The sequence below is a fragment of the Poeciliopsis prolifica genome, unplaced genomic scaffold, assembly GCF_027474105.1.
Source record: "Poeciliopsis prolifica strain line A6 unplaced genomic scaffold, Auburn_PproV2 SCAFFOLD007, whole genome shotgun sequence".
Lineage (NCBI taxonomy): Eukaryota > Metazoa > Chordata > Actinopteri > Cyprinodontiformes > Poeciliidae > Poeciliopsis > Poeciliopsis prolifica.
In genome coordinates, this window is record NW_026562382.1 from 3,518,565 (window position 1) to 3,541,796 (window position 23,232).

The 23,232-nt window shown below is 41.1% G+C and overlaps 2 protein-coding genes and 1 long non-coding RNA gene across 9 annotated transcripts in view; 1 reads left to right on the forward strand and 2 right to left on the reverse strand.

Moving 5' to 3' along the window:
- Positions 1 to 468: 468 nt before the first annotated feature.
- Positions 469 to 7,766, reverse strand: LOC129360873 (solute carrier family 22 member 4-like). Of its 4 annotated transcripts, XM_055031350.1 has the most exons (12): positions 7,571 to 7,601; positions 7,188 to 7,487; positions 5,949 to 6,164; positions 5,361 to 5,464; positions 4,385 to 4,539; positions 4,008 to 4,179; positions 3,467 to 3,593; positions 3,192 to 3,292; positions 2,773 to 2,987; positions 1,409 to 1,591; positions 1,162 to 1,297; positions 469 to 942 (listed from the first exon to the last, which is right to left on the reverse strand). In XM_055031350.1, the coding sequence occupies exons 2-12, from the start codon at positions 7,395 to 7,397 to the stop codon at positions 840 to 842; spliced, it is 1,722 nt and encodes a 573-aa protein (XP_054887325.1). In that variant the 5' UTR covers positions 7,398 to 7,487; positions 7,571 to 7,601; the 3' UTR covers positions 469 to 839. The 4 variants fall into 4 exon arrangements, with proteins under 4 accessions (XP_054887325.1, XP_054887327.1, XP_054887326.1 ...); XM_055031352.1 differs by having other exon boundaries at positions 1,409 to 1,534; positions 7,188 to 7,766; XM_055031351.1 differs by having other exon boundaries at positions 5,949 to 6,161; positions 7,188 to 7,762.
- A 2,214-nt stretch (positions 7,767 to 9,980) lies between these two features.
- Positions 9,981 to 17,245, forward strand: LOC129360932 (uncharacterized). Its single transcript, XR_008606109.1, has 2 exons — positions 9,981 to 10,530; positions 12,984 to 17,245. It is a non-coding gene; the product is annotated as an uncharacterized LOC129360932 (long non-coding RNA).
- Positions 17,224 to 23,232, reverse strand: part of znf385b (zinc finger protein 385B) — a 91,908-nt gene continuing 85,899 nt past the window's right edge. For 2 of the 4 annotated variants that reach the window (XM_055031449.1, XM_055031452.1), the window contains 5 exons: positions 22,357 to 22,528; positions 21,916 to 22,266; positions 21,199 to 21,383; positions 20,240 to 20,335; positions 17,224 to 19,681 (listed from right to left, as the gene is read on the reverse strand). In XM_055031449.1, coding sequence (XP_054887424.1) covers positions 19,313 to 19,681; positions 20,240 to 20,335; positions 21,199 to 21,383; positions 21,916 to 22,266; positions 22,357 to 22,528 — 1,173 coding nt within the window. In that variant the 3' untranslated portion in view covers positions 17,224 to 19,312. The remainder of the gene's footprint in view (positions 19,682 to 20,239; positions 20,336 to 21,198; positions 21,384 to 21,915; positions 22,267 to 22,356; positions 22,529 to 23,232) is intronic. The other 2 variants (XM_055031450.1, XM_055031451.1) reach the window with 2 other exon arrangements.

A 23,232-nucleotide genomic window follows, 5' to 3' on the forward strand; every position in this document is an offset into this window, starting at 1 on the left:
ACAGTGAGCACTGCATGCACGACAGGAACAGTTCTGATTTTCCTGAGCTCGTCTGCATGGAGCTTGCATGTTCTCCCTGGGCCTTCCTCCCAAAGCCCAGAAAGGTGAAGGTCAGGGTCATGTTTTTGTCTGTCCATCGCTCTTTGACCTGTGTGTTTCTGTGACTGCTGGAAATCACCATCAACAGACAAGTTGATATGGATGAACAAAGACACAAAGCTATATGTTTCAAATGTTTTGTCTTAATTAGGATGATGCTAACATGCAAAAACATATGATCCAAGTTTACTGAACAGCGAAAATACCATATTCTTGATTTGTGGACATGTCAGGTTTGTGAATATTAAACCTGACATATTCACATCTGAATATTTGTCTTCGCTGCTCAATTAAAACCCCGATTTCTCAATGTACACCTGTTGTTCATGTGAAGTGCAAAAAAAGACAAAAATGCTGCCGACACACCAATAATTTCCAAAACAATTTAATAATTTAACTAACTGAATATTCAGAAATTACTGATGTCAGAAAACCATCATAGGATGTCTTCATAGTGTTCTTTCGTTTTCAGTTCTATGTACCGTATATTGCGTTCCTCATCTCAGTTCCAGCATTTCAGTCCTTCGGTGAAACAAAGCGCAAAAGTTATTTGCTGCAGCAGGCTGCGGTGTGCTTTCATGTCTCTCACTCTTAGGTCAATTTGAGTTTAGGTTGTTTCTGAGTCCCACAACATTCTCTTTCTCGCTGCATGGAAGACTTGTTGATGCATGACTTTAAACTCCTTCAGAGTATTTCTGAAATAAAAAGAACTATACAGCTTGGTTCTGGTAGTGGCTGCTTTATAAACAAGTCGTGTAGATGATCTCAATTGATGGAGTCTGCTTCTTAGCAATTTTTTCTTCTTCTTTCAGAGCTGTTTTGCAGGCCCAGGGACATGCAAACCTGTAAGTCAGATAAGCAGAAATGCTTCAGTATCTGCTTTAATTGATTCGTTTTCTGCTCACTTAATGCAGCGATCCTTCTTCCCCAGGTAACGTCATTTTTTTATGCAACGTTTTTGAAAACTATTTATGTTTTTCCATCTCACAATTGTACCCAACTTGGTATTAGCCTGTCATAGAGAATCCCCCCAAAATGTCCTCAAGCTTTACACAAACTCACCACTGCATGACCGGCATCTGCTCAATGGTGTCAGGAAGTGGCTGTCGGAACGTTTCTGGCAGGAAGATGCAGAGAAGAACGCCGAGAAGTGACAGAGCGCCCAAAGTAATCCAGGGTAGAAGCTTGTTAAACTCAGCTGGAGACAAAAGTCAAATCAAACATCATCTGAATAGAGTTAAACATTAGACTCAGTTTATAATTGATATCTTTGGATTCTTTACAGCCAGTAGAGATTTAAAGGTCTCACCCATCTCAAGCAAATATGGTGACACAGAGGATCCCACTCTGGAGAACATGGCACAGGAAGACATCGCCGTATTTCTGATGACTGTGGGAGACAGCTCTCCGGTGTAGATGTACATCACCCCATTTCCTGCCAGAATACCAAATTTACCCAACAGTACTAGGGACATGGTAAGCGTTGGGTAACCTGCAACAAAGGATGAGGAGCTGTGAGGCCACAAGTTGTAAAAATACTTTTGTAAATGCTGCTAGGCAAAGTTTAAACTCGTTTCAACAAGCTTTTCTTCAGCAGTGGAGTCTTGGGCAGTGAGTAGGCATAAAGGCCATAGTGGATGAATGTTTTATGTATTGTTTTCTTCAAAGCAGTTGTACCTGCTGATTCCAGGCCTTTCTGAAGCTCTTAATGCTCATTGACTTCTTGGACTATTCACTTGTTCTCCATGCTCTCTGCCTGATATCTTGCAGGTCTGGGCTGTTTTATGGTGCAGTGACGTTCTTTCAAATTTCAGATTTCGGGAGCTTGTCTTATATTAAAAAAAAAAAAACTTTTTGATTATCCCCAAGACTGTCAAGAAATGCTCAGTTTACCTGTCAGATGAAATTGGATCTCTTTTTTTTTTTTTTTTGCATTTTACTACAACTGGCACAAAACTGAATATCATGCTTTCGGACGAGCACAATGTTTTTGGTGTGATGGTGATGGGACCTGGACACTTTGTTGCAACTGAAGGAGCCATGAATTCTTGTCAGAACATGCTGTAGGAGAATGTCTTGCTATCACACGTCAGTTTATCTTTGACTTTTGTTATGCAAGCAGGAAAATCAACTAGCAAGAGCTCTGTTATGAATGACACAAGACAGCAACATGAAGGTTTTGCTGTGGTCTAATCAATGTGGTTGAATTAAAGAAGAGTGGGACAAAATTCCTGCACAGTGATGTAAAAAAACCAAAAGAAAACAAACTCATTGTCAGTTGCTGCTGCCAAGAATGACACAACCAATCATTAGGTTCAGGAGACAATTACTTTTCTGCACATAGTCAGGTTTGTTTGGACGTCTTTGTCTCATAAACGATTCGAGACAAACTACACTTTGTTCTTGCGAAAGTCAATTTTGTCTGATACAATGTTTGAGGACGGTCTGAAACATTCAAGTGAGACAAAATAGCAGAAACAGAAGAATTCTGTAAGGAGGTAAAAACTTCTTCACTGCACTGGATTAATGCTTTACTCTTTCATTACTTTCAAGAAGCTTGTGTGGCGTCAACAGAGTCTGAGTGAGATGAGATGCTGAAGTTAAGAAGCACACGCTAAATACAAAAAAAAAGTAAAAGTCAAGAGAGTGCAGTCTAATGCTTCTCACGCTCACTTTTCATGGTGCCCTGGATGAAGAGCAGCGCCAGCGCACCCAGCAGGGAGAAGCCGATGAACGAAAGGCGGCGAGGGAAGCTGCGTGCAGCCAGCCAGCTGGCAAAGTACGCCGGGAGCTCCACAGCTGTGAACAGGAAGTAGTTCAGGAAGGGGTTGCCATACAAAGTGGACATGCTGAAGGACAAGCCAAAGTAGCTGGCGCTCATAGAAAACCTGCAAAGACAGAAGTGCACTCAAACTCCCAAGCCCGATTGATTTTAATTGATTTTTAGATTTATTTCACTTTTTCAAATTATTTTCAGTCTTCTCAATAGAAGAAGCTTCGATTTGACAAAGGTTACCTTGCTCGGATGGTGTGTACCTTAAGCAAAATGGTTTTGCACAAAAATAAATAAAATAAAAATTGTTGCAGCTCACCAAATTAGCCACAGCTTCAGTGTTATATGCCGGATGTTTGCAGTCTTCAGCAGGTCCAGGAAGCTGACAGACTCTGCTTGATGTGTCGCTGATTTTTCAGCCTGCAGAGAGAAAGTAGGAAACATCAATACACCACCTACAGGTGTGCAGCCTGTATGAATGTCTGGTGGGACCAGCGGACCAGCAGGGCCCTAAAGTGGGGGGGCAATGGACCCCTGGTCCCCACCTGTTCCATCACCTATGTATGCCAGCGAGGTTCAGCTGGTGGTTCCTACCTTGGGAGGGAGAAAAATGACTGGAGGAGCTTCCACTTGGTTCTCCAGAGCCGCTGACCTCAGCAGAAGCTCGGCCTCCTGCAAGCGGCCCCGAGACAGCAGCCAGCGAGGAGACTCTGGAACCAGCCTGGTCGACATGCAGACACACAATCAGGGACGGAAACTCAGTTCCCCAAAAGCTCCCAAACAGAAGGCCCTTGTACATTTTAATGCTAAAACCAGGAGCTTAATTATGGAGTGAGCTCACTCCACAACTATACTAAATGTCACTTCTTCGGCTGAGTGAGACAATATTGCGCTATGTTTGTTTATCACCAAGTGCAAGAGCTACAGCTGAAAGTAGCAAATGTGTCACAGTTCTGGGCGAGAGCAGTGGTGTCACACCACTGTTTATTTTGCACCATGATGCAAGTTCACCTTCCTTGGAGGAGATTATGCCTCCTTATCATCCTGTCACTGCAGCACTGCGCCCCTTATTCTGTACATCTTGGCGTAAAGATGCAGAGTGCGAAAAATCAAGGGTGCGGTGAGACCATCTTACCACCAGAGGGGGATGCAAGCCAAGCCAGGCACAGCCATGATGAGCGACAGGTGTCTCCAGCTCCTGACCAGGTACGCGGTTCCTGGCAGCAGCATCATGGAGGATACATAGACGAAAGGCTGGCCCAGACTGGAGAAGAGGATTCTGCTGGAGCCCACGAGGATTTCTGAGCCTGTGGAGAAAACGCCGACATTTTATTATCATTTCCAGGTCAAATGTAAGTCCTGACCATTTCTAACATTCAGAATGCATCATGTATGCGGAGAAATGGCAAGGTGATAAAAGAAATCAACAAACAAACGAGGTTTTTCTGATCGGAGTGGCCATGAACACAGCATTAGGATGTGGTGAGAGCAAAGATCCACAAAGAAACATACCCAGCACAAACACGGCTATGTATGAGGCGATCTGACCCAGGCCCAGCATAAAGAAGAGAACAGTGAAGACAGGCCAGGATGGAGCGAGAGCCACAGCACTGCTGAAGATGCTGAGGACGGCGATAGACCCGAACAGGACGGGCTTCCTGCCAAACCTGCAGCGCCAGAGCAGAGAAGGATTCGGGCGTAAATGCAACAGATACAGTCTCGGTTAAAAAGGAAATATCCTGATCATCATCATTCAGCCTCAACTTCTGGTTGTGTTTATTGGTTAAATGTAAATAATAGGGCTGTTTGTGCTAAAGAAAATCAAACAGGAGCTATTTAAAAAGCGCAACTATCCTACACAAAATGCTACTTTTAATCATCTGGATGATTCAACCTTTGACCTGGAGTTGAATTTGAGTAAAATCTGGTCATATTGTGACATATTTTTTGGAGACACCCAAAATTGTGAATTTTGCTGATAAACCAAATGTGCAGCTGTGCTTTTTATAATTATTATTTAACCAATATAGACTCGAAATTCAGGGACGTGTGAAAAACACAGACCCTATATACTGCATTCATAGGTTTTACACAGTTAATCAAATGCACTGTATAAATGTTTCTGTTCACACTATAATAACAAAAACCAAACATTAGCAATAATCTATCTGAAAAGATTTTCTAATGCTAATTATGAGCAGTTTGGAGTCCATCATTTTAAAAAAATGACTCTGATAAAGGAAGCAGGTCATCATACGATGTTTGACGATAATGAACAGACAAAAAACTCAATTTAATTGTCATTATTAGCTTAGATTATTATAAGACATTAATAGATTTGTACAAGACTAAAACATGCAATCAACAAGCATGGCAATTCTATAATCTAACTGCTTGGAAATGATTCCAATTTGTAAATCATTTATGTTTTTTGGGGACGGAGAGATACGTCATTTTGCAAACATTAAATGAAGAGACGGAGAGTCACCGGTCAGAGATTAGTCCGGAGATGAAGCATCCAGAAAGTCCTCCCAGAAAGTAGACGAGAGAGGTCAGAGGTTGCTTCCACTGGTCGCTGCACACCAGGTCAAACTGGGAGGAAAACACGAAGCAAACATTTAACTTAAACCCCCAACAAACAAAAAAACAACCAGCTTCAATCTTTCGGTTCTGTTCCTCTTAACCAGTTCACCCAGATGGAGCTTCTTTTCTTAATGAAGCTTCATCAATCTTTCTATCTACCTCTGACTTTTGTGTCAAGCTGTCGGTTTCAGATGTTTCAAAATTGTCACACGTTGTAAAAAGCTCAGAAAAAAAGAAATTCAAGAAGGTTTTTTTCTTCTTCTTCTTTTTAAACCATGAGGCATGTATAAATGGTTTTGTTAAGCTCAAAATGCAGTCAGCGCCTGTGGGGAAAGGTCACGACCTTGCAGTGAGTTATGAGTAAGAACCAGTTCAGAATGACTGAGTCTGAACAAGAAGAGCCAGCTGAGGTGTGAGTTACTGTGTGTTACTGCCATACTGAAATAACCATTAACTCCATGCTGCTTTTTATTAAATCACAGAGTGATGATACCTCCGTGACCACAGTGGACTGGAAGTGCTCCGTACTGTAGTTCCATCCATCTCTACAGGCCTCCCGCTTCAGCTGTGACAGAAGAGCCTCTGGCCTCGATTCCGACGCCGACTGGTTCTGCAACCAGTTTGGACTGACTCCAAATGCAGACAGGTTCCTAACCAGGTCCAGCTCGTACCGGCTGCAGCTGCTTTTCTCCGGCTGCCCGGCCACCTGCTGACCAGGAAACAATGCAATTGCAGTTCCACAGTTTATTTTTCCTGCTACAGAGCACAGGGCAGCTGTGGACCAGACCGCATCAGGTCAGGAACGGGATTTGAATTGACGATGAAACCTTCCACCGAATTATTCACGTTTGTGTGTACTTTATGTCGACAGTACACGCTTTGAGTAAATCTACAAATCTGCGCATCCTAGTGTAACACAGCACTTCTAAAATGCTTGTACTGAGTGTTTGTGTGCACTGTGGTAGGTAAATACAATATGGTTTTTCTACATTTTACAAATCATCTAATCTGTGCAAAGAATGGGCACCTTGTTTTAAACAAGGTGTCAGAGTTCATCATTGTGTCTCTGTGTGTCCCTGTGACGGACAGGCAGCTCGTCCAGAGATTTCATGAGATAGAAATCAAATAAATATTTATGATAATTTTAGAATCTGGAGTGATATTTATTTATCCTAAAATAATTAAGTTGAAGTTTACAATTTCATTGCTTCACTCATATGCTGATTTTGCGGTTTAAAGAATATAAAAAATCTTATTAGATCAAAATCTTGAGTTTGTGTTCATTCGCATAAAAAAAGAAATTAAAAAAAATCTTCTACTTACGTAAAAATTAGGAGAATTAATTAATTTATGCAGTTGTTATCTGATTCCTCTTCCAAAGCTCTACTTTTGCCCTCTGCTGCTCCTGAATAAAAACTTGACTCTTTGTGTGCCCAGTAGCTACTGTATTTCTTATTCCTCTGCTGTTTGTCGGATCGACCATAATCTTTTACTGCTCCAGGCTTTTAGACCCGTGCAACAATATATTGCGATGCAAACTGATAGTAAAGGTTGTGAGGGCGAACAGTTAAAACAAATGGAGGATAGCAGCTTTGTTCGCTATTCACACCTGAACAGATGCGAGCAATTTACTTACATAACATCATAAACAATAAAGATAAACTTCCACATCCTATAATGGCTGAAATGCTTTGCCAAAGTGAACGCATTCACTGGCTCGGATTCAGAATACCTCTACTGGGATGATGGCCTGGATCCACTCCTGGCTCAGGTTGCTGTGGGCAGGGATGTTACAGTGGTGTGGGGGGCTGGCCAGCAGGAAGATGACAGACAGGATGTTGTATCCACATGGAACGCAGGCGAGGGAAAGAACAAAGAAGATTCTCCTCTGGAACGGGCCCCAGCTGCCCAGAAACAAGACGGACTCCTCGTAATCCTGCATCTTCCTTATTTAAGCCCCAAAATCGAATCCGAGATTCTGTTTCCTCCACTGGTTATAATGCAGGGGTCAGGGAGGCACTCTGTCTGGAGACTGTAAACACTCGCACTTTAGCTACTTGCACACAATTTTCCCATAATGTACTACGTCTACAATATCAAGCACATAAATCTTACATCTGAGCTCTGGTTGCTGCAGTGTCTTCATGCAGCTCCGCGTCGCCTTTATTCCACAAGTGAGAGAAAAACTCCTCCTCTCATCCAGCCCCTCACAGCCGCCTCGCTTTAAAAAGTATAATTTCACCCTCAAGCTACAGCGTCACCGCAGCTCAATAGAAACTGTGTCTTAAAAAGTTCAAAGTTTTATCCCAGGGTCCTCCAGAAAAACAAAAGGGACAGCAGTGACTTTGTAACCAAACGTATCTTCGTTTAACCTGAGGAACATTTGAAATGATGAAAATAAAAAATAAAAAAAACATTTCAAACGAGTTATTTATGAAAGCTGAATTTTATCAGAGAAGGAGGGAAAAGAGGTGATACTTTCTGACCAATTTGAAACTATCAGCTGATGCCAGGTTGGCTTGAGATGCTGTTTAGTGCAGTGATGTCAAATAACTTGTTTGACTTTATCTGCGTCCATCAGCTCATGGTCTAATGTACATGCAAAATTATATGTATATATATTAACTTTGACAAGCTTCTGAATTCTCTGGGAAAAAAAAAATCAATCCAGCATGATGCCGCCACCACCGTGCTTCATGGTGTGTTCAGGATGCAGCGTTTTTACTCAACACTCAGTGTTTTACATGTTGGCCAAAAATCTGACAAGCTCACCTTCCTCCACACATAAGAGCATTATACTTCAGCTTGAACACAATTTACATTCAGGTGATCACCGGTGAAATTACAATACAAACAATATGAAACAACCACAATGCAATCATTACATTTCTGCTTTGATCTGAACTTGTTTTTTGTCTTGATCTCTAATCTCGGATAAATTATTGCTGGTCTGAAGCCTGAATGAATGACGTGTTCGTCAGGTTCGACACTAAAGTGACATGGTCATAGTTTTACTGGACTTGCTTTAGAACACAAAGCACAAGTTGCTTAGAATGCAGTAAATTATCAAGCCAGTTAAACAAAATGTCCAGCTCAGTCCAGTTTTCTGGCTCTGTCCTCAACATGAGCAGTTTGCTCAGGTTTTTCTGCTCCTAGCAGCTTTTTGCACAGTGTGCAAAACACTTACACCTTATGTCGTATTCTGTTTTATTACATTTCAGTCTAGATTTGTTTCATTTAGTTTAAAAGCTAGGAAAATATGAGCAGGTAGCAATGCAAAGTATATGACTCGTGTTTATTTGCTTTTCACAAGGTCGGGCTGCATATTCTGAATTACAAGAAGTGGGAGAAGAGGAGAGAGCAGCTTCCTATCAGGGCCGGCGTTGTTGTTCTCCCAAGGTCAAGAGTGAAACATGTCGGTACAACAGACTTATTCAGAGAAAGCGCTACATTGTCGATTAAGAAAACGATAGGGAGTAGCCTTTTCTCCCAGGCATATTCAAATATAAAGTTTTGCTTATCTTTCTGTCACACTTAATGCAGCTGCAGGAATACTTATGCGCCTAGAGGTTTCCCTCAAGGGGAATAAAAACACACTGATATCAGGCCGGAATAACTGAACGGAGTTTCAGTGTCGCATTTGATGATGTGTGGATTAGAGATCATAAGTGTAAAATTCAAACTTGACTCCAATTTTGTTCTTTTAAACACCAGATCTAAAATAAACAACAAAAGGACACATTTCACCCACACCTCTCGCTACCTTTTTTTTTGTCTCTTGATTCTGAGCGATCATTAAACAAACACAATCTTTGAATGCTGCTCACTTGTTTTTAATGAAAACAAAAAATTTACAGAAAGAAGTGTGACACTTGACAAAGTTTACATTTGCATATCTTCCATTTCATAATTTCGCATTGAAAACAAGTCCAAAGGAAATAAATACTGTACATAGAGAGAAGTCATTAAGTCTGCAAATAGGATCTTTTAAAATACATTTGAAGAATAAATTCAAAGCAAAAATCTGTTTGATGCATATTTTACAGCATGTGTTCTCTGTCTCTGTCTGCAGGCTTGTCCTTTCGGTTCAGGACATTTTGCACAGCAGCGCATGAATGACATCTGAAGTGGGACTGAAAACCTGCGTCCAAGTTGTGCAATGAAACGCAGTTCGTCCTGATCTCCTCTTACAACTCTTATGTAACTATATGCTATTTTTCCAGTGCCTTTTATTTAGATAAACTTTTATTTTTGGAAGAAACGGAAAATAATTATGTCAGCTTTGTTTAAAATCACACATAAACAAACATTATAAGCTCCGCCAGTGCATCTCTACTAACCTCTCACCAGTTTTGGAACCTGGTCCCAGTATCCGGCCCCCTGCGGATCCCAGTGCTGCTGATGGTGACGGTGAAGGAGTGGAGAAAAAGCGGCAGCTCATATATATGTTGCGTTATGGCGACGTCGTCAGATGGAGGAGGCAGATGACCTGGCTGGGCGCCTTCTTGATTATGCCCAATGTTAGAATAATTATGTTTTGTTATCATTCTTACATTGGTAGCTATAATAGATTTATTATTCACATCCCTGAGAAAAGCTCTCATACTTGTTAGACTTTGGAGCTGCAGCTGTGTACAGACCTTGAAGCTGCAGCCACTTGTATCTTCGGGATACTCCTATCTGCCTCCCTCCACATTCCTTTTTCTACTTTCTACTTTGTAATAAAAGAGAAAGCCCTAACAAAGGGTCTTCAGAGTGCTCAGTGAACGGCTGGAAGCAGCAGTTTGCTGGTTCTCTCCTTTTGCAAAAGCTTTCATAAAATTCACTTGCGTTGTCTGTTTGTCCTTCTATTTAGATTCACAAATACCTATCATTTTGGTGCCGTGACCCGGATCTCGCATTTTGTTCGCTGACAGATGAAGAACGACGCGCTGAAACCGTGCACGGCCAGAGTCATTAGGACTTGGAGAGAAAGACTCAGGAAGTGAATTCTTCGCCAGGCCAGCGCCTTAGGTCCGACTTTGCCTGCCAGCGGCGGGACTGCCGAGATCCGACCGAACAGTCCAACTGGTTCTGTGAGTGAAACAATTAAATAATTAAAGGGTTAAAGTCCCAGTTGATGTTTATCAGCTAAAAAGGTTAAAGTCCTTGTCAAATAGTATTTTGACTAAACGGGTTAAAGGCCCAGTTGATGTTTATCAGCTAAACAGGTTGGGAGTCTTTGTCGGAACAACTTGACTAAAGTCCCAGAGGGTGTAGAATCCCTGTCGTCTCAACTAAAATCTACGAGAGAGGTGTTTTTAGAGCCCCTCTTTTAATGAGGACCTCCCATAAGGAAAAATCCTCGCACTGATAGGAAATTGTTAGTTGCTGCGATTTTTATTGCTGTGTCATTGTTAGTTGCTGCGATTTTTGTTGCTGTGTCATTGTTTGTTGCTGCGATTTTTGTTGCTGTGTCATTGTTTGTAGTTGCGATCGTTATTGCTGTGTCATTGCTGCCGTGCTGTGTGTGTGTGTGTGTGTGTATGTGTGCATACAAGAGCGAGTGGTGCTCATCTCTCTCTGTGAGTAAAACTTTCTGTCCTCGGAATTAGAATCCTAAGTGAAGAACCGGACTGAGGCTAGTCTCAGTCTAGAAGCCTGTTCTTCAGGGGACACTAAGCGCTGACCTCCAGCACTTACTTGAGAGAGAGCACAAAATATCAAGTCACTTCTAAAGCTAAATTGCAGAGTACTTAAATAATGGGAAATAAAAATTCTTGTAATTCCTCACTTGTTGAGGATCCCACAGGGGATGAAAAGTACATGCTGTCCAGATTTCCTGGTAGCACAGTACACATGTCAAAATGGAAGAAGAAATTTAAGATAGATGGGAAATTAAAAATTGAACAATGGCAAACTTTAGTGGGAATATTAGAAAAAAGCGTAGCTGAAAAACAAGGAAGGAGGAGAAAAAGAAAGGAGGAAGAACTGAAATGTGCTAAACAATGGTTAGATGCAACTAAAGAAAGGAGAGAACAAATTAGAAAAAACAAAGACAAAGGGAGTAAAAGTGAGGAAGCCACTACTTTGTTTGTAAAGCCGGAAGATAATGAGCCCATACTAGGTGCAATGCAGGCCCCTCCTCCACGCACACAGGCAGCACTCCCCTCAGCCCCTCCAACTCTCACTCCTGCAAATCACCACCAGCTGAGCTGACCACAGATCCACTGTCAGTTCTCACTCCAAATACACTTTATCCATCCCTTCCTGTCTACCCACCGTTGCTATATGAAGGAAGGCGCAGGTTCCAGTAATCAGGGACATTCATATAATCTCAGGCAGTACAAACAGCCAAAAGTTTTGAACAGTTTTGACGGTACAGAACAATATCCAATGATCCAGGTCCCAAACCCAAATCCTAGAGATGGCCAGTCACCACACATTTATGTTTTCAGACCCTGGACTTTAGAAGAGGCCAGGAAGGCTGTGGAAGGAATGACACATGTTGCAGAGGACCCCGATAAGTGGATAGAAGACATGGCTGGATTAATTCACTCATACAGACTAAATGGGGTAGAAGTAGCCATGTCCTCATTAGGGAAAAATTGGGCAAAAGTAAGGGGAAATTATACAGAGAAAGCAACAGATGACAACATTTTTTTCCTTTCTTTTCAATGTATTGATTACTTGGTAGAACAATTACAAAAGAAAATGACACCAATTTTGGTGCTGTGATCCTTTGGCTGTATGTTTGGGGGGTCAGCGATCAGAGTTTTGGTACCGACCTGGACATTATCCAGCCTCATATCTCACTTAGGCTTAAAATGAGAAGAGGGCTGCTCACTGACTTCACACCTCAGCATTAGGATCAACAAACTTAAAGTAATTCATTGATCTCTGATGTTTTCTCAGACTAAGTTAACTTAAACTTAAATTAACTTACATTCTACATTAAACTCTAACATGGCAAAGGATAAGAGACTGTGGGTTTAACATGTTTCATTTTTATATGTGTTCAAATAAGTTAATGACTTTTAACTTTTAAATAAAATGTTGGGTAATAAGTGGCTAAAATTATATAATCTAAAGAGAGAAAAGAGATATAGATATGAAATATATATATATATCTCTATATATATATATATATATCTATATATATATATATATATATATATCTATATATATATATCTATATATATATCTATATATATCTATATATCTATATAGATATATATATCTATAGATATATATCTATAGATATATATATATATATATATATATATATATATAATATATATATATATATCTATAGATATATATAGATATATATATCTATATAGATATAGATATATATAGATATATATATATCTATATAGATATATAGATATATATAGATATATATATATCTATATAGATATATATATATATATATCTGTATATATATCTATAGATATATATACAGATATATATTTAGAAATAAAAAAACAGAAAGAAAGACAAACTCTAATTGACTCCTATTTGCTTCTTTCTTTTTCCGCTGTCTGAGCCTCCCTGAGGTGCGTCTGACCTCTGACCTCAACTCAAACCAGTCTTGCCATGGCCGAGATGATGTCCCTCCCCCCTCACCAGCTAATGACAGTGATAAAGAAGACAAAGAAGAGATCTGCTGATCCTAATTTTCTGACACCAGGAACTGTCATTGAGCAACTACTACATGGAGTCCTGCTAGACATTTGGTCTGAAACTACATTCCTGTGTTTGGGTGCAACTGAACTCTTACAACCTCCACTGGTCTTCTCCCTGACATCAGCGTGGAGAAGGAAGGATAATGTGCTTCAGAGACAACAAACTGAACTGTTTGACCCTTGTTTCATTTGTGGACAGCATGGACATTGCGTGAGGGACAGCCTGCAGCGACGCCAGCAGCAGGAGGAGGAGGGAGAAATGAGCTCATCCAAGATAATAAGTGTTATACACATACACAACTGTTGTACACTGCTACTGCAATGAAGACTTGCTTGCTTTATAACCCTGTTCACATATTATCTAGCCAGAAAAGAAAGTCTTAACGGCTTTTATGTTCAATGATAGACAAATTCTCTCAGTTTGTCCCTTTTAACTCTGAGTCCTGAACAGCAGGGCCACTGCTAAGGATCCTCTTAGGGTCCATGAGCCACAGGTTGGGAAACCGTGAAGAGAAAACTGCAATCGCTAAAAGTTTATCAAAGAACTAATGGAAATTATGCCACTAAATTACACCAGCTAAAAATGATCAAAGATTCTAAGCTAATAATTATTTACAAAAGTTTTCGTTTTCTTTTTGAGCAAAGGACAACAATGAAAGCAGACTATAAATTTGTGGCTGAAAATCTGATTAATTTTTATGTTTTTGTTTGTCTCGCATTACGTTGATGGAAATGAGTGTGATTATGGGAGCAAACAGATTGCACTCAAGAACCGAGTAACTGATCAAATTATTATTTAAATCATAAAAATTACTTTGTCAACTGGTCTGAAATGCAAGGTTAAATTAAATTGTGATATTTTATCTAACTAGTTACTCCAAATTGATGTTTGTGAATGAACATAATGTTTTCTAGATAACGCTTAAAACCTTTAATCCAAGGTTGATTGATTGATGATCATTAAATTCATAAAGGAATATTGAATTAGAGGATTTGAGATTTTGGCTTAATTTCAGAATGGTAATTTTCATGTAAAAGGGTAATAACATTGTTCTGCAGCAGAGCCAACTCTGGGTTGTGCCTTCTGTCAGGAGTAAAACAAAAGTGCTTCACCTTGATGAATTTGATAACATCCATATGTAAGATCTTTAACAAAATGCCTCTTTGCTAACAGCTATCCTTCAAGCAATACAACTGCTAGCTAAAACTAGCAGGGTGCAAAATGAATGATGAGGAAATTTTTCAAGTCAATAACAAACCAGTTCTCCCAAAGTCTTTATCTAAAGCAGCCGCAATTGTGGCACATGGGCGATGCCATGTGTCAACAGGGGGAATAGTGGGGATAATACTACAGTATTTCACAACATATGGACTAAATTCTTATCTAAAAATTTTTTGTTCTGCATACTTTGTGTTAGACACAATCCACAAGGGAACACAAGGCCAAAAGAGGAACTTTCCCAAAACCTTCTTATCCATTTCAAACAATGCAAACAAATATTGTTTGGTAATTATTGATGCTTTTTCTAAATGGGTTGAAATAGTTCTAGCAAAACATCCAGATGCTTTGACAGTAGCTAAAGCTTATGTAAAACTATTATTCCAATACCACAAACCATCTATACTGAAAATTAGATTAAAGAAAATGTATGGAACACCGTGGTTAAAATGTTTAGATTTGGTAAGGTTGTACATGAGAATTACACCCACACAAGAAGGATTAACACCATTTGAAATAATTCATGGCACACCATACAGATTACCTATATTTTCACCAGATTTGCAACATGCAGATGAGGAGCAAACACTGGCAGATTACGTGATCAGGACTCTGAAACAGAAGGAGGTGTCAAATGCAAATTTACTGCCCTCTGACTCTCCTCTCCCACAGGAAACCACTCCCACCAAGCCAGGAGACTGGGCGTTTATCAAAGTCATAAAGAGGAAGAGCTGGGCCAGCCCGCGGTGGGAGGGACCATTCTAAGTGCTGATAACAACTCTAACTGCTGTAAAGATTGCTGAACGACCCAGCTGGATTCATCTCAGTCACTGTAAGTTGCAGAGAGTGTTGGAAGCCTAGGTGGGACCAGGTGGGAGTCCACCTTCACAGGGGTTTGGCTTTTTAGGGTCACTTGTCTCAACGGTGGTGAAGAAATCATCAACCCCCTGTTCTATAGAGTCCTAGGTACATTCTAACATCTCTGTAATCTGAGCAGCAATGGGATTCTCACAGGCCAGGTGGAATCTCTGCTGCGCTGTGACTGCAGCATGTTTTTTGTTCTGGAGTGGAAGCTGCCTCAGCCTCCACAAGATAAGGAGAGAAGCACAAACACTCTTCCCCCAGTCTCATCCACATGACTGCAGCACTAACCTGTGGTGGCAACTAATGAACAGGACTGCTCATGAGGTGAACTGCTATGTGTGTGCACAGCTGCCCTACGCCACACACAACTCAGGCCTTCGACCAGGTAACATCACTGATGACAAACAGATGTGTCTCTATGGCCTGAGCACACACCCAAGGTGCAGCATCCCCATACCAAAGGGCTGCAGATGGTGCAAAAAGGACTATTCTTTTTCACTTCGGACAGGAGCTGCCGCTAAAGGACTTTTTGGAGCTATGAACTGTTGTTCACTTGCTGCTGATGTTCTTCCATTTCCACAGACTGTGATGAGAATACCAGAGACCATTTCCTTGGCAGGAGCCGAACCAGGGTCTCTCAGGAGCTGCATTTACAACACTGGAACTACAACACTAGGAATGCTCCCATGGAACCTGTGTAACACAGTTTACACCTTCTGCGAAACAACACTGGAATTCGTCGCCTGCAGAGGTCAGGAGCCAACCCCAGAACACAGCATCTGGAACGACAATCCAAACTGTCACAATTTGCTTCAGGAAAGGAGGTTCGTTCGACATCACTCAGCAGACGAGAGGACGACAGAAGAAAGCTCGTTGCAGCGCCATAGTGCCAGGAGACTATGGTCAATGGGTGATGGCTGACTGGTACTTCCTGTGCGGACATGGAGCTTACATGTTTTTGAAAACCGTGTTGTATTGGCTTTTCTCACAACCTCTCAAGGAAGCGTCTGCAAGATCATAGGTTCAACATGAGATGAAAGAGGAACTGGTGGAACTATTCATGATGCCCTGCATGATTTGGAAGAGCTTAAGAACTATGTGGACAGTGCAACTCAGGGCTCACAAACTTTTGACTTTCTTTCTTGGCTGACCTCCAGAATCTGGTGGCAGCTTTTGTTTAAGAAACACCCATCTTGACTGGACTGATCCTATTCTGTCTGTTCACAACCTGCATCATTTCATGTTTTCAAAGCATGCTGTTAAAGACATTTAACACTGCTCTGCTCAGCTATCAGTTGGTCAGGGTAATCTCTGACACAGATGAGGACTACATGTTGCTCCAGAAGAAAGAAGATGACTGGAAAATGAGTACATATGATGATGTCTTGTAAATTAATAAACAGATTAAATCATTTGCTTGATGACTCCTACACTGAAAATGTGAAAACAAATGGTGTTAGTGATGATAACTGCACTTGATTTTCTGCTGTTTGTTTGTTTTTGGGTTGTTGTTTTTTTCTGTGTTCTCATTCTTACATTCAACATTATTATATTATTAACACCACATTATATGCATTTGGTTTTCAATGTTTCTTTTACATTTCTTTTTTCTATCCTTCTTATATTATATATTATGTATTCTTCAACTCTTGTATAACATGTGTCATCCATTCTTTTTCTTTTTATACTATTTTTTGCATAGTTATTACGTAAGAATTATAAACAGGGGGAAATGTTAGAATAATTATGTTTTGTTATCATTCTTACATTGGTAGCTATAATAGATTTATTATTCACATCCCTGAGAAAAGCTCTCATACTTGTTAGACTTTGGAGCTGCAGCTGTGTACAGACCTTGAAGCTGCAGCCACTTGTATCTTCGGGATACTCCTATCTGCCTCCCTCCACATTCCTTTTTCTACTTTCTACTTTGCAATAAAAGAGAAAGCCCTAACAAAGGGTCTTCAGAGCGCTCAGTGAACGGCTGGAAGCAGCAGTTTGCTGGGTTCTCTCCTTTTGCAAAAGCTTTCATAAAATTCACTTGCGTTGTCTGTTTGTCCTTCTATTTAGATTCACAAATACCTATCACCCATCATATGGATGAGAGTCACACAGGGTGCATAGATAAACTCACACACACACGCACGCAAGTACGCACACACACACACACACACCCACACCCACACACACACACACACACACACACACACACACACACACACACACACACACACACACACAAGTCTTTCTACCCGTCAGGTCAACACTGGAAGACGGGGATGCTTCAAGTCGTTCAGGAGGAAGAAACATGGTGAAGGATTTGAAACCGCAGAAAAAACCCCTCAAAAACATTCCCACTGGTTCATGTCTACCTTCTGCTCAGATAATCTGAAGTTAGTTCAGAAAGAAGACAAATAGATGCATTTCCTCTGTATGTTGGTTAAGTGCACCTCTTTGACAACAAAGCTTTTCAGGACAAAGAAGAAGAAGGATGGTTACTGATGCATTATTTTTATCCGTTTCTATAAATTTTAGTTCAACTAGATTTTCTGAAACAATGGACATTTTCAACAACATGAAGGCAAAAGAAAAAGTCTTTTTTGTCTCTTGCTTAGGTTTTATGAAAGATTTAAAACAATGTAATGATGAAGTAAGAAGACAGTTTGATATTTAAACCAATAGGAACTGATTTTCTCTGATTGAAAAAAGAATTTCTGCATAAATACATATTGAGAAGACACATTCACATTTCCAGGTATTATAAATTAGAACATTTCCAGTCAATATGGTTTGAGAGCTAATAATTAATAGTTTAACTTTAGAGATACAAGTCTCTTGTGGGGCTTTTGATTTAAAAAATTACAATTTTTACTATGATAAAAAACTAATACTTTAGTTTTAGATTTAAATCCAGAATCAACCAACTGAGAATTGAGAAATGGTAAATTCGGGGTCTAGTCAAAGCCCACATTGCTCTTGATTCAGTGTAGTCTCTATGACAACCAGTAGGAGTGTGCATGAAAAGAAATATCTGAATGAGATAAAACAAATTAATGTACTGAAACTGTTTTAATATGTGACTGACATCTGCTCGGTTAGGCTGGGGGATCCCATATTTGGTTGTTTTACTTAAAGTTAAGAAAAAAAGAAATAATTCCTCGGTATTTGTATATTTATATATGAAGCCACATCTGAGGCATGAGAAGACAGCAGTCGTCTTATTTTTGTGTTTTTTGTTTTGTGACATCTTGTTAATGCTGGTTTGCTTCTACAGTGGGAGGAAGGACAGTTCCTACGTCCTCTTCTTTTTTACCGTGTAAGAAGAGGCAGATTATCAGCCTGCTAAACAACCAATGCAATGTTTTCACCCCTCTTCTGACATTTGGATTCAATCTAGAGCTGCACCGATCACTCTTCTCCCGGCCAGTACCGATTTCTGCTCATTTTGGTTTTTCTTGTTTGTCACTGACAAATTTCTATTTTCCTTTTAAGGACAACTTCACAAAAACAAATATGTTTTGTAGGTCTTTCATCGAGGTAGATGTTTTAAATCAAATGGTAAAGAAGAAAAGGAAAGAGGATCCACATTTAGCAATCCAACTATGTGCCTCCAATATTTGTCACCAAAACAAAAGCAATCCCTCAAGTTGCAGAAACTAGTTGGAATCCTTCGTATTGATGCATCAAATGATTGAGGGGAAAAAAATAAAGCTTTTCAAAAAGTCTAACCCAGTAAAAACAAAATAAAAATGTTTAATATTTTTGTTAAATGGGCACCGGATGTGGAACACCACAATGATTTAAGATATGAGCTGCAGCCTTTTTGGGTTTTTTTCCAGTCTTGAACCCATCTCCTGTAACTCTTATTGCTTTCTATACGATGCTGAATGGATCTTCATGAATATTCCACAACTGCATACATTTATCCTGATTTCCAGTACGTCTGGGAGCTTTGCTAGCCACTGGTTCTGTTCAGGTCAACTTCAGTGGGTCAGTGAACGCAACGGTGCCCTCTGCCCTCCATGTCTGGAGGTGCTGGATGGAACCAGAGCGTCTTTGATAAGAAAGCACGACGTCTCCATCCTCTTCATGTCTCTGTAGGAAGAATCAGTCAAGTAAGAAAGCTGCAGCAACAGCTGGAGCTCCAGCGCACAGCGGGCTAGGGGTCAAAGGTTGTGGGCTCGACTCCCCGCCGCTCCCTCGGACATCAGTAGGGCGCGAAGAGAATCGATCCTTGGTTGGTTCGGATGGGTCCGGAGCGGGACGCAGGAAGGAGGCGGTGAAGAGGGACGAGGACGACGGAGGGCGAGGGTGGAGGGAGATGGCGGGGGTCAGGGGTGAGGAGGCGTGCGAGAGGAGGGGGGAGGAGGAGATGGAGGCAGGAGGGAGAGAAATGGAGGGAGGGAGGGGAGAGGACGTGGAAGTGAAAGGAGAGGAAAGGAAGGAAGGAGGTAGAGAAGGCTTCGCCAGCTCCTTCTGAGGAGACAAGGAGACGAGTGATAACAGAGGGAGAGTGGAAAAGGAAAATGATCAAATCCAGTAGGTGAAATAAAAAAAATAATAAAAAATGAGATAAGAAAATAAAGGGGAAATGAAATGATGAAGTGAGAAAGCGGACAAAACAGCGAGGCAAAAAAATAAAGACAAGAAAATGGTAGAAAATAAAGTGGAATAAGAAATGACAGCATATATAAAATGAAATAAGATCAAATAAAACGACAAGGAAAAATCAAAGAGGGAACAGAAGAAGGAAGAACAAGCAAGACAGAAGAATATGGGAAATGAGCAGTGGAGAGAAGATGAAAGGAAAAAAAAGAGTTTAGATTAGAAAAATAAAGAATCAGAGACAGAAAGGTCAGGAGTAGAGCAAATGAAAGACGAAACATGCAGATAACAAGGAGAAAAGGCACAAGGGAAAAGAGAAAATACGAAGACAAAGTTAAGCAAATGCTCTTGAGGTAGTTTGTGTCTTTCTGTCCTACTGGTGAATTTCTCCACTGTAAGTTGAGCAGAAAGCTGGAAGGAGACACTCACAGTGAGCGAGTCGCGCTGCTGCTTGTTGTAAGGGCTGTACTTTGGCTTGCTGGGTTTTCCTGCCACCCTGTCCTTGTGTCTTCTGCTGGAGATGTGCTGCAACGTCAACAACATAAACAAATCAGACTTTAGCCTTTACCGCTTTTCCATCTTCACGTTTTCGCTGTCTCATGCTAATCACCCGTCGATTTACAGCAACCTATAATCGGTAAATAGTTGATGGGGCTGCAGTGATATTTCTTAAAGAACTGGTATCTGAGAGCAAGAGGTAACGCCGGCTTATTTTAGTTGGCTCAGGAGGAAGAACGTGGGGTTCTGGTGGGAAAAAAAAAGGTTCTAGATTTCAAATTTAAAACACATCTGGAGACCTACTACCTATAATTTATGTACAACCTTCCAAGTAAACGGATTGTTTTTGCATAAATATCAGCAACAGACGCAATCTTCTGCAACAGTGTTGAAACAATTTCTCTAGATTTTATTTGAAATTGGATTTCTACATTGGTTTCTGTCCAGTTCATCCTCCTCCAAAGCGTTTCACCCACAAACGCGTACTAAATGGATACAGTTCTCACTCTGACCACTAGATGGTGGCAAAGAGACGCTAGTGACACCAGTTGTATCAATAAAGCATCAGCAGGCACTTGTGCTGCATTTTGACTGCAAGTAACCGAAGGAGATTCGTGTTAATGGTCTGGAAGGGTTTTGTTTACCAAAAATACTAAACAGAAACACTGTCAGGAAAACTGGAAGTTATATGCAGGATTGCATGCTTTATTGCCTCCATAATTAATCAGAAACAACCAAGAGTAATTACTGGGGGTGCAATAAAGGGATGTCGGTCAGGGAGAAATGAGAACACATGGAAAGGATGTGGGGGAGCAAATTGGCAAAGCGAAGTATTTGTCTAATAACATAAGTAAATAACAGAGATCAAGAGGCATTTGACTTTTGTTTACCTGTTTGAGTTGGATCTCAGAGTTGACGTGGACGTCACAGATCTGGCAGTGGAAGGTTTTGTTCTGCAGGCCAGAGCCCTTCAGGGCCGAGCTGCTGCCGTTCTTCAGTTTGGCCCCTGGTCGGGGGTAAGCTTTGATCGGCCCCGCGCCGCTGCGCGCCTCCAGCATCGTTTTGTGCTTTGAACCTGAGATGCGTAAAGAAACATCGCATGAGGCACAAAACATCGAGTCAAAAAGACTCGAAGGTAGAAGAGTCTCAGAGCGTCAGCTAGAGACGCCTCTCCACCTCTGGGCAAAATTAGAGAAAAGGGTTTTTAAGTATTCAGAGCGTATTTCCTGGAGTAATTCACAAAAGTAGATGGATTTGTCAGACCTCCTAATCCTTGAAAAAAAAATTCAGTCAACGTGGCGGTTTTAGATACTCTTCCTGTTCTCAGCGTTTTTTACCACAGGGTTTGTTTGCTCACTTTTTATGTAAGCCTGGCCAATCAGAGAAGCGTAAAGGTGAGACGATAACTCCTCAAAGGCTTCACTAAAAAATGTTCACTCACATTGTTGGATTTTGTGTTTAAAGTGTGTGTCAATGAACGTGTAAATAGGCTAAGGAGAGAAATATTCACCCATGTGATTCATCTTTACTCCAAAGTGAAACCAAACATGCAAAAGTACCAAAAACCTTATATAGATATATACATTTTCATCCATTCTTGTCCTTGCCTGCATTATGAGCCTCCAGCTGAGACAGAGAGTTGACGGCCACTTTACACAGAGAGCAGTACAGGAGCTTCTTCGCCTTCTCCTCCTCGGACTCCACCGAGTGAGGAGCATCCTGGGAGGATGAGGAGGTGGTCTGCGGGGCGACCGAAGATGGGGGGCAAGAACTTGAAGAGGAGGAGGAGGATGAGGAAGACGAAGAGAGGCCGGGGGCCGGAAGGGCGGAGGGCGGGCTGGACGACGGAGGCTCACTGCCAGCTCTGCTGACGGAGGGAGACGAGGAAAGAGGGGAGGTGGAGGACGGGAGGCACGGCTTAACGGAGGACAGGGCGTCTGGGGGGATGGAGAACAGTTCTGCAGAGAGGATGACAGGGAGGAAGAGTTGAAGTCCAATCAAAAGTTTGAGCGTTCAGATCAGTAATCTGTCTGGGGGATAAACGCCACCTGTGCCCTGACCGTTGCCGCTGTTAGCAGGGAGCGGATGGGCCGGACCAGCAGGACCGCAGCTGTTCCCGTTGGTCTCCGGTGTGACTGACAGCTTGGCTTTGGCCTTGTTCTCCTGAGACTTCAGCTTCTTGGCATGACGGCTGCCTCTATAATGAGCTTCCGCCTGCGACTGAAGACGTACAAACAACAAGAGCTCAGATTTATTTCTGCTTTGACTCGTTCTTCCTCCTGTTGTTCAGCTCTCACTCCTGCTTCTTGTCCCGTCACTCTCTTCTTCGTTTCTCGATTTCATTTGCAACACATTTGCACTCGTTTACTTTTACAGAGCAAACAGCCAGACAGTTTCAGAGCTGAGGCCATGTTATTCCTCGGCTTCTATGTCTGTGGGAGTATATCTATTTTTTGAATAAATAAACAGATTTATTATATATTTGAATAGACTGTAGGACCTTCCTGTCCACTAAAGCCTTTTTTTGCTGCTGAAATGTGCTTTAAAATTAAATTCATGTTTTTCTGGGGGAGGATACCTTGTTGCTACAATCTTCCATTTGGTTACTCGGCATAATTTGTGTTTTCTTACTTAAAAATAAGCAGATTTGGCACTGTCTGATTCCTTATTCACCACATAATCTATTTCATTTTAAGGAGTTTCTGACTCCACATTTTCTCTGTCCACCTCCCCATGACCCAGAAATACATCCCAGTAAAATCTTCTTAAAAAGTAAGAAAAGATGGCGGAGGAGGGAGAGAGAGAGAGAGAGAGAGAGAGAGAGAGCTGCTGGAGATATGAGTAATATTAAGTCTTCCATTTTGGAAGAACTTTTGACATTCAATCCCAGGTCATAAATATTTCTAGATAAATAAATTTGAATA